The sequence below is a fragment of the Gadus macrocephalus genome, chromosome 7, assembly GCF_031168955.1.
Source record: "Gadus macrocephalus chromosome 7, ASM3116895v1".
NCBI lineage: Eukaryota > Metazoa > Chordata > Actinopteri > Gadiformes > Gadidae > Gadus > Gadus macrocephalus.
This window is the reverse complement of record NC_082388.1, coordinates 26,212,770-26,224,157: the sequence shown is the minus strand read 5'-3', so window position 1 is coordinate 26,224,157 and position 11,388 is coordinate 26,212,770. Positions and strand designations below refer to the sequence as shown.

The 11,388-nt window shown below is 49.4% G+C and overlaps 1 protein-coding gene across 1 annotated transcript in view; it reads right to left on the bottom strand.

Moving 5' to 3' along the window:
- Positions 1–1,849: 1,849 nt before the first annotated feature.
- Positions 1,850–11,388, bottom strand: part of LOC132461441 (oligophrenin-1-like) — an 18,912-nt gene continuing 9,373 nt past the window's right edge. The window contains exons 10-18 of the mRNA XM_060056525.1: positions 10,970–11,146; positions 9,019–9,147; positions 8,069–8,228; positions 7,311–7,461; positions 5,346–5,669; positions 4,386–4,626; positions 3,376–3,426; positions 3,188–3,224; positions 1,850–3,090 (exon numbers count right to left, since the gene is read on the bottom strand). Of these exons, the coding sequence (XP_059912508.1) occupies positions 3,079–3,090; positions 3,188–3,224; positions 3,376–3,426; positions 4,386–4,626; positions 5,346–5,669; positions 7,311–7,461; positions 8,069–8,228; positions 9,019–9,147; positions 10,970–11,146 (1,282 nt within the window). The 3' untranslated portion in view covers positions 1,850–3,078. The remainder of the gene's footprint in view (positions 3,091–3,187; positions 3,225–3,375; positions 3,427–4,385; positions 4,627–5,345; positions 5,670–7,310; positions 7,462–8,068; positions 8,229–9,018; positions 9,148–10,969; positions 11,147–11,388) is intronic.

Here is an 11,388-nt window from a genome sequence, read left to right as displayed (position 1 = left end):
ACATCCCCTTGTGTGTATTAGGAATACTCTTTTAAAACCAACATTTCCTACAGTTTCAAGACTTTAGAGGCATGCCTTAGCTACTCGCTGAAACCGTCTGAATGTCTATTTAAGCCAACGCATTGTAAATCCTGACGATCTTCGAATCGTCCGCCTGTTGTGAACACGATCATTCTTGTGCGATAACCGTCCGTTTTAAGCCGTCTATTGAAGCGCATGGTGTTTTTCGTAGCGTTCATCTGTCTCAGTAGCTACTATTGCTTATAAAATGTCATCCCTCTTGGGTGTTTTTTTGTAAATGGTTCAACGATCAAATCCAAGACGGAACGGTATCGTAGATCAACTGCACTATTTTTCAAGCTGTCTTTTTCCTCTTAAAATGTTTTTATATTGGTATTTAAAGTGGGGAGGCGAAAGGGTGAGTACAGATGTATCCTCACTCCCTCTCAAACCATGCAGCACGGCTGCTTGGCTGGCGACGGACTTTGGCCGGCTCTGGTCCTAGGCCGGCAGCCAGAAAAACATGGATGCTTGGTACATAGACAAGTTGCAAAATATAGTTTCGATTTGCACTGAAAAAAATGCAAAAAAAAAATGCATACGATGTCTATAAGGTCAGGTGAACTTTTTAGGTGACATGTTGCTGGCGCATTCAAAAAAATGCACAGATATAGATCTGACTTAACTTTACAGCTATTGGTCTGGAACCTCAGCACACAGAAAAATAAACCTAAATTGAAGCTGACTTTTGCAGGAGGCTGCATTTACTTACTCTTACCCTTTATTTAACCCCCCCTCTAATCCCCAAAGCAAGTTGGACACATGAATGAATTATACATGAGGAAGGATGGACTCACCACACTGTCCGCTGAAGACGTATCGGGTCATTTCAGGAGGAACGCTGGGTAGCGGTGCCCCTAACAACGTAGCGGGGGTCCCTAACAACGTAGCAGGGCTCCGTAGCAACGTCGCCTTTTAACTTCGGTCCGCAAATCCCACAAAGTGACGCAGAAATGTCCGTAATCGGCCCGTTCCGCGCAGTCCAAATTTCCTGCAGTAGCTTTCCCATCCTGCAGTACTATTGTCAAAAGATGTCCTCAAAACACGGGGAAAAGCTGTTGTCACGCTCAATCGGGAGCTTTAGAAAGCAATCAATGTCACAGCTGTCAATAGGGGGGAGGGCGGGTTTACACAGCGCTCACAACGGGCTCACGGTACCACCTAGTGGTGCAACGTGGAATAGTGCAGCTTTACCTTCTGACCTAAAACACGGTTGATCGGGTCAGATGTGGAGGGGTTGGGGAAAACAGCAGGTATGAGACTTGTTTGAACACATGCTGATGACACAGCATGCACCTTAGCTCACTGAGCCAACTTGAAATACTGTTATTTCAATGTTATTTGTATGTAATCTGAAATACTGTCTCTGCTGCAGTTTTACGACACAATGTCAATTGGTATGTGCAGAATGTACGATCTATGAACCTGGTTCTTTGTACATGATGCTTCTATGTATATATTGATTGATGATCTGTCCGTTTGGTGTTTTGACTTTAAAAGTACTTTCTTGAATGATTTTTACCTTTTGTGAATTGTGTTTTACAATAATTATAGAGCTGCACCACCTTTTTAAAGACAATTAAAGCAATTCTGACTGATTATGGATTTTCTTCTCTATATTTCTTTCCTGGTTTGAATTTCAGTAGCATATTAACATTAAGCTATACCAGAAATAAACGTTGTCCTTCATACTAAATGAACTACACTAGTTTAATAAATAACCCAGCGGGCTTCATCTGCCTGTTGATCAACAATGAACCACTTCTAAACTGAAACTAAGGCAACCAAATCGTGTCAATAAATTGTATTTTATTGTCCCTTTTGAATATAAAAACAAATCATTGAAAGTGAGTCCTGAAAAGCCAAACAAATCAAAAGAAAACATGTAATGCAACAACAACAATTAAACACTGCGGGAGATGTATCGTTTACTTTAACGATGCTTTTCCTCCCATATTAAGCTTACTGACTGTGGCTCCATTATTATGTAACTGTACAACCCAAAGCTAGTCTGGCAAAGCACACCACACAACACAAAATAGAGTGAACAGCTTTTTGTTAAAGTAACTGGGATTTGTTTTGTACACCTACCAAAATATGCTTTTATTTTGGTCAACCATAAAGGTAACTGCAGTTCCCAGACACTGTTAATTGCATTATGATTTACAGACACAATGAATCAAAACCTAAAAAACGTACTTCCAAAACGTACAAAGAAAGAGAAAAAGCGGTTGGGAACCAGTTTCACTTAATGCTCGAAGTTCTGAAGCAAGTCTGAATAGATGGGAACTCTTTGTATCCTTGGCTTAAGTACCATACTACAGACTTTTCTGCTGATCGACTTTTAAGTCTAAACAATAGCCCAACCAATCCTTCATTACAATCTGCCCATTGCCCAACATATGAATCACCAGGTAGACTATTAAACCTATTATAAAGTTAAAAAATAAACACGAAATAGTTATTCAACGGTGCTTTCACAGACAGAAACAAAAAACGGAATACGTCACCCGCAAGAAAACAGGTTTATAAGTACTTCAGATTTGTCACTTTAGACGATTCAAATTAGCATTAATTGCAATTGTATTAATTGCATTCCAACAAATGCAGTATGAGGGAGGGTGTGTACCTGTTGGTTTTACACCTACCAGTGGCAAGCAGAGGAAAAATAAATTGGCACAAACCACATGAACAGGGAAACAAGCAAGACTCAAACAGGAGTCAAAACCCAATGGGGCGATTAAGAAGTTTTAATGGCATGGAAAAATGGTTGGGGGTATCATGCTGGGGTTGAACCCAGGAGTGAGGGGGTTTAACTTTGGAAGCGCTAGAACAAGCACCAGGAAGACGAGCCTTTGAAGCAGCGTTAGTGTGACACAGAAAACCTTTTGGAGAGCAAAGTAATGCTCTTAAAGTATCCCACTTTCCAAAATGGACTCGCTGGCAGCTTCTCCTGGGCATTTCCTTTGGTCCAAAACAACCCAGAACGAGATGGGGTGGTCCCGGTGACTGGGAGACTCACCCTGCGTTCTGAGACAGCACAGACACAACGCAAAGGTTAGCCATGGAAAAACTGCGATAATCATATCCATATGGAAATATATATATATTATGCAGAATAACCCACTTCTTTTTTGACATTCATCGTTGCTGCCGCATTTGGACTTCATAAAGAAAAGCAGAATTAGAATGTTAAGCATTTGTTTGGGTTCACGTCTTTTCATATGAAGCGATTTCTCACAGAAATAAATCAAGGTGCTTTCTTTTATTTTACAATAGACGATAAAGATAATTGAAAGCAAGACGGTTGCTCACCTGGCTCCATGCTTGGAAGCGTTCTCAAAGAACTTGGTCTTGGAAGCCACGCTACAGAAAGAGAAAACAAGGATTTTATTTCAGCTGAAGTCTGAATCACCGTCTTAAGTGGCACAGATGTAGTTATCTCGTCTGCCTGGTAAAGGCGTCTCCTCTAAATCTCTGGCACGCAGACAGACTCAGCTGTAGGAACAGAGGGTCGGAGCGGGCTGCTTTTAAATTATTTTCACTGTATAAAACTCCTCCATTCACATATCCAATTCTAGAAGAGGAATGCAATAACTACCGCCGTACACATTTACTAGATGAGAGCATCCACTAAATAAAATCGAAAGATCTGAGGATAACAATTAAAAGAGCACAACTTTAATTAATTTCTCCCTTCTTCCAATCTATGTGGATTCTTATGCCTTCTGCTAAACACTCATTTAGAAAACTGCTCTTGGATTAAGATCATTACATTATGTTATTATTACAAAGGTGTGTAAACATATTTTTTCAGCATGTTCTGTCTAAATAAATTATGTTATTATAGAATTATAATTGTGCTGTGTATAATTTATATCATATTATCATAATATTTTTAAGGTGTGTATAAATAAATGATGACATCATAGAATTATTAGGGTGGTGTTTATATATGTGATATCATAGAATTATAATGTGTTGTTTATAAATGTATTATTATAGAAATATAATGGTGTTTTGTATAATGTATTATTATATATTTATTATGGTGTTGTTTATACATTTATTATAGAATTATAATGGTATTGTGTATTATGTATTTTATTAATATATAATTCTAAGGGTGTTGTTTATAAATTGTAGATGTGGTTGTTGACTTGTTTTCATAGTATTATAATGGAGTTGTGTGTTATTATAATAGTATAATAATGGAGTTGTGTGTTATAACAGTATTATAATGTTTGTTATAACAGTACTATAGTGTTTTTGTGTACATAATGCTATCATTAGTAGCATCATAATGGTTTAAACCGTTAGCTCACTAGGACGCGGCGGTGGGGTCCACGCTGGGCCCGGAGGGGGCAGAGGGGGCGGAGTGCCTCTGGGCGATGGGGGGCCGCGAGGGGGGGGGCTCCGTGGGCCGGCTGGGCGGGGGGTCCGGGGGTCTGGCCGACGGCGGCTCCGCCGGTCTGGCGGAGGGGGGGTCCGGAGGCCGGACTGGCGGTCTGCAGATGGCGTGATGCTTCTCCGGGGACCGCGTCTTGGGCGCGCCGTCGCCATCTCCTGGAGACAGAGGAGAGGAGGCGGGGCTTAACGAGACGTGGGCGGGGCTTAAAGAGACCGAGCCGGGCCCCAGATCCCGCTCTCACTCCCAAACTAACCCTGATATCAACACTAGCCTTAAGGGCGGACCTTCTGGGCAGCTGCAGTGTGTTGCAATGCTCGGCATTCCTGTGTGATGCCAGGACCGCCAGGAGCGCCAGGAGGACCGTTCACAGGACCAGAGCGGGGCCGTGAGCAGCACTCTGTTAGCAGAGCGTTGCCGCCGTGCCCCCACTCCACGCCGCGGGCCTCAGGGAGATCTACGGTTATCGTGGGAGGAACTGAATCCTAAATACAGGCTGCCTGCTCAGCCCTGTGAGGCCGGGCCTGTGAGGAAGGGGCTGGACGGATAAAACCGAATGGAATTAAAGTTCAATCAAAACGTACATCGTCGATATCTAAATGTCCAACCCTGCCCTTTTAAAATTAAACCTTCAGTTTGATTTGGGGACGTTGACTAGCAGCAACTGGCAATAGGCATAGTCAACTGATAGTTGATCAACTCTAATCTACTTCTTGATAGTCGATTGAGACAGTTGATAATAAAGTGACTACTGTTGACTACTGATCGATGATAGTCAACTATCAGTTGACTATCATCGACGTCCTGCCTCGTGGCGGTGAACCAGAGGCCCCCTCCAATCCAGGAGGACGTCATTCTGATTGACGGGTGGTCCTACCAATGGGAGGCGGCCTCCTGGCCTGCACCGACATGGCGCGCTTCACGGTGACGCCCGCCTCTCCGTTCTCGCCGGGGCGGGGCACGGGTCCCAGTCGGGGCAGGAGGGGCTGCCTGGGGGGGGGCTCTCTAGGGGGCGGGTCCCTGGAGGGCGGGTCCCTGGGGGGCGGGTCCCTGGAGGGCGGGTCCCTGGGGGGCGGGTCCCTGGGGGCCCCCGGGGCCTGGGGTTTGGTCCGCTGCAGGGGGACCGGGGGCGGGCCTGCGTCCCGGTCCGAGGCGGCGGGCGGGGGGTACCTGGGGGCGGGGCTACCGTTCTGCACGTCGGCTGGAGGTCAGAAACACAGGAAGGACTTTAGGGAGGAGGAGGAGAGTACGGAGGGCGCTAGACCCGGTTGTACGTCTTTAGACCGGTCTAAAGACTCGGTCTAAAGACCCGGTCTTTAGAACCGGTTACCCAGGCCTTACGCCCGTTTACACCGTACAAACTAAACCCATACAAAAGGGTTTAGTGGATTGCTATGGCAGGCTGGTGAGGTGTAGAAGGGTGTACAGTGTTCTAGTGGCGGGTTGGGGGTTCTGACCCCACTCAGCAGACCACCTGTAGGCCTCCCAGAACAAGATGCCCCCCACACCCCTTATCGGCTCCTCATGACATGCATCTACAGTTTAAATAACATCACTGCAACACGTTCTAGACAAAGTGATCCCGGCGGCATTCCACAAGAAAGACCTTAAAATGCTGACGGTTCGACCGTATAGACACAGTAGATACAGTAGACACTGGTACTCTACTGTAAAGTCACAGTGTCGCTCGTGCAGCGAGCAAACACACTCAAACACACACTTATACATAGTATACACACAGCATGTCTAAGGGGATGTTTTGGTGGAAGATAAAGTCAGGGGGGTAATTGTTGGTACTCCGTTTGGAGGGGTCGAGTTGATGGGTGATTCACTGAGAGAGGGAGGGAGAGAGAGAGGGGGAGGAAGAGAGAGAGAGAGAGAGAGGGAGACAGAGAGACAGAGAGACAGAGAGACAGAGAGAGAGAGAGACACAGAGAGAGAGAGAGAGAGAGAGACAGAGAGAGAGAGAGACAGAGACAGAGACAGAGAGAGAGAGAGAGAGAGAGAGAGAGAGAGAGAGAGACAGAGAGAGAGAGAGAGACAGAGAGAGAGAGAGAGAGAGAGAGAGAGAGAGGAACAGGGAGAGAGACAGAGGGAGAGACAGAGGGAGAGCTGAGAACTAACCAGGCTAGGAGCAGGGCGGACATGTTGCAGGTGCTACAGTAGCAGTGCGGCTCTCCGCCGCTGCGGTGAGAGGCCTGCCTCCCTCCCACATAAGACGGCTTTCAGAGAAATGAATTACACCTCCGGCCCGGTCGTCAGGGAGCGGGCAGGCCCGACGCCTCGATAGCCCGTTGTCAGAGTCCGTAACGGAACCCAGGGACTCTGATTAGGGGAGTCCCCCCCCAAAAGATGCTGTCCGGAAAAGGTAGCTTAAGATGGTTCAATAAGGTGGTCGTTTTGGAAGTAGAGCTGGATGTCTTGACACACACGCGCACACACACACACACACACGCACGCACACACAAATGTACGCACGCACGCACACACAAATGTACGTACGCCCACACACACACGCACGTACCCACAAAGACATCACCCACGAGGACATACAAGTATAAACAACAGGAGCTTGCTGTAGGAATACTAGACTATAGTAGTGTAGTACTCCTTAGTACTCACTCCCGCTAGTACACAGACACACACACACTTCTCAAACACAAAACTAAATCAGTAAAAAATGTCTTAAAAAATAAACGGGCGCATTCCAATATCAGGGGGATACTGATGAAGACTATAAGGGGACGAAGAGGAGGAGGAGGATGATGATGATGATGATGATGATGATGATGATGATGATGATGATGATGATGATGATTAGAGTGAGGAGGGGGGTAATTACGTGGGCCGTGCGAGGGGGGGTCGAGGTGCAGACCCGGGTAGGTGCGCGGCGGTCTCTTGGAGATGGTGATGGGTTGCCGCTTCCTGGGGTTGACCCTGGGGGGGGGCACTGGGGGGCAGGAGGCGAGGTCCAGAGGAGCGCTGCAGAAGATCTGGGAGAACACCACCAGCACCACCACAACCACACTGGTTACTGACACCACCAGCACCACCACACTGGTTACTAACACCACCAGCACCACCACACTGGTTACTGACACCACCAGCACCACCACACTGGTTACTGACACCACCAGCACCACCACACTGGTTACTGACACCACCAGCACCACCACACTGGTTACTGACACCACCAGCACCACCACACTGGTTACTGACCATAACCACCACCACCACCACACTGGTTACTAACCATAACCACCACCACCACACTGGTTACTAACCAACACCACCAGCACCACACTGGTTACTAACCAACACCACCAGCACCACCACACTGTTAACCATCAGGACACTGGGAATTAACCAGCATTACCAAGACACTGGTGACTAAACAGAAGCAAGAAGAGACTGGTAACTAACCAGCACCACCATCAAGATACTGGTAACTAACCAGCACCACCATAAATACACCATTACCATGAAGACACTGGGGAATAACCAGTACCACCACCAGACTGTTTATCAGCATTACCATTACCAGCATTTAACGTCAGTTCCTAGCATGGTTCATGCGCTGCGTTGTAGTGGTGATCTGACCTTCTGGTAGTTGTCGATCAGGATCTCCACCACGATGTTCTGGAACTTGATGTCCAACATGGCCGCCACCGTCTCCTCCTTGGCCCTCATCAGGGTAGGGCCGAAGACCACCGCCATGTTGGACGGGATCATGCGGTTCTCCTCGCTCTGGCTGCACACGCTGCAACGCGGCACACGGGTAGGGGTCAGCTGGGGGGGAACCAGCGGAACCAGGACCAGGTCTGCGAGTCCCACACCAGCTTCCTCAAAGGACTCAAGAGTCACCTGTTCAGAGTTCACCTAGACTCTGCATAGCCTCTCCCCCCCCCCCCCCCCCCCCAAACACACAACCCTCTCTTACCGACTTATTGTATGTTGTACGTCCTGTCACTTAAAATTTTTATTTAGCATCGTGTAGCGTCGTATCCTAGCTATCTTTGTTGTGTACTGGGAATGGGTTAACCTAGGGATTGTTAGAGCTTGGCACTTGGTTCAATGAACATCCTTACTGTGAGTTCACACCAAAAGCTGTAAAAGATGGGAAATCACAGAATGGCTCAAAACGCAACGCTGTCAAAAATATTTACAGATCATATCGCTCATTCGAACGTTTCGGTCTTGCTATTTCCAATTAAAGGAGCCGAACAACAGCGTTTACAGCCGACACTCAGCTAGCCCCATGGTTGAGCTGTTTTCATCTCTCATTTACAGCTTAACAGCTATCGCTCAAGCGTTTTATCGCTCAAGCGTTTTATCACTCAAGCGTTTTATCACCAATGTCTAATAGAAAGGGAATGGCCGTTTATCGCTCGTAACGCTTTGTAGATTTTGGCGTGATCGCCAAGTTACTGTTCCGACAGCGATATATTGTTGTTTCCCTTTCTTCTGACAAATGGACTTCGCCCTGGATGAGAGCGTCTGCTAAACGCCCTGAAGGTAAACGTAGCCGTAGGTCCAACTCTGTCTCTTACTTGACGAGGTGTTTGATGAGGAGGGCCAGCATGTCGCGGTTCTTCTCGGGGAGCTTGTAGTTTAGCGCGTGGATCTCGCTCAGCCTGTGGTCCAGGTTGTCCGACTCTGAGGAGGACCAGACGGGTCGTTAGGCAGGGGACCTCGACCTCTGACCTCTGAGGGTCGTGAACCTATCACCCCCCCTGACCATCGCCCCGATCCAACCCCGCGGAGCAACATGGAATGGAACCATAAACCCAATCGCGTCGCTCCAAATCAAATCAGTCCTCTCCAAGTTTAAAGAGGCTGAACAGGAAATGGGATAATAACTTGTGGGCCTCGCCTGTGGGAACGGGCTTAATGCATCGATGCACTGGAACAATACAGTCGTAAATTACAGTTTAAACCGCACGCTTGGAGTGATTGACCTCGAGGTTTGAGTTCCTGCGAAGGGCTCAGCTGTACGAGCTGAGCAGTCAGAGAACAGGTGGGGAGGCCGGCCAAACATCTCGTAAAAGGGTTTGGTGAACACATGTTGAATACTGGACCATACCAGTTCAGACCGGTTTGTCGTTATACAAGAGCACCTTTCTGAACAACAAGTTTTTACCAAATTCATCTGACTTCTGCTTTGTGATCCGTTACCAATATCACCTGACGCTCATCACCATCACCTCACCCTACAGCAGCATCACCCTACCGCTATGCTCCATCACCTCCTAACACCATCACCTCCATCACAGTAGGCCATGGTATAAAACATGGAGTCCTACTCCGCTCCAGCTGAACATGCTTGGCTCTGTTGGGGTTTGGTGACGGAGACGCTGCCTTACAGACGTCACTGGGGTCACTGCAGTACCTAAGCCACACCACCAGGCGTCCGCAGCATCCACGCATGCCAGCGTCATGGTAACAGAGCCGGGGGGCGTGTCCCTCTACCAGAACCCAGAGCCCCACCGTGCTGCGGCGCGGTCAGAATCCTTCACCCACGCATTGTGCAACAATGCTGCAGTTTTCAATCAACACATCTGTGCCACTTATTGTTACACCCAAGTTATAATAGAGGGGGGGGGGGTTCTCAACCAGCCGTACAACCGATGTGAGGAGCATCTGGGGAGAACGGATCGCACAGTGAGGACGTGGCGTTGCCGACGCGCCTCTGATCTGAAGGACGCGTTGAGGGGAAGGAAGCCTGGATGGGACGCTGAAGTCCTGCATGTCGTCCTCACCCCTTTCCCCTAGCCACGCCCCCCCCCTCAGCGACCTCTCCTATAGGACAAGCCAGACCGCCCCTCCTCCTCCTCCTTCCTCTTCTCTCTCCTCCTCCCCTACGTCTTCTTCCTCTTCCTTCTCCTCCTCCTCCCTCCTTTCCCTCCTCCTCCTCCTCCCCCTCTTCCTCCTCCTCCATCTCCTCCCTCCTCCTCCCCCTCTTCCTCCTCCTCCATCTCCTCCCTCCTCCTCCTCCTCCCCCTCTTCCTCCTCCTCCAAGGCCTTCCTCCTCCTCCCCCTCCCTCCTCCTCCTCCCCCTCTCCGTCCACCCCTTCCTCCTCCTCCCCTCCTCCTCCATCTCCTCCCACTCCTTCCTCCTCCTCCTTCTCCTCCCCCCCTTCCTCCCCCCCTTCCTCCTCCTCCTCCTCCTCCATCTCCTCCCACTCCCTCCTTCCTCCTCCTCCATCTCCTCCCACTCCCTCCTCCTCCCCTCCTCCCCCTCTCCTCCCTCCTCCTCCCCTCCTCCTCCATCTCCTCCCACTCCTTCATCTCCTCCCACTCCCTCCTCCTCCTCCTCCCCTCCTCCCCCTCTCCGTCCACTCCTTCCTCCTCCTCCCTCCTCCTCTCCCCCTCCTCCCCCTCTCCTCCCACTCCTTCCTCCTCCTTCCTCCTCCTCCTCCTCCTCCTCTCCTCCCCTCCCCCTCTCCTCCCACTCCTTCCTCCTCCTCCTCCTCCTCCTCCTCCTCCTCCTCCTCCCCTCACTCCTTCTCCTCCAGCCCCTCCTCATCGAGACGACTCTCAAACGCACGCTCCCCCTCCCTCTCCAGGCCCGCCGACGTGCAGACGCTCCGATAACGTTCAGGGGGCCACGGGGGCCACTGGGGGCCCCACTGCTGCGGGCCCAGCAGGCCCCCTACTGGGCAGACACCCACGGGCGCCCTTCGTCAGCGACAGGCTGTCAATGGTTCCACATGAAGCCTCCATCTCAGACAGAATAAACAAACGATCCCGAAACCGCTCGGAACCCGTAGAATCAGGAATTCTGCCAGACCTTTCCCCTCCCGACATCCCTCTCCCTCCCACTCTCTATCAACCCCTCTCTATCACTCTCTCAATCTCCCCCCCCACTCTTTAGTGCTCTCGCTAACTCCCCCCTTTCCCTCCCTCCCCCCTACTGAAAG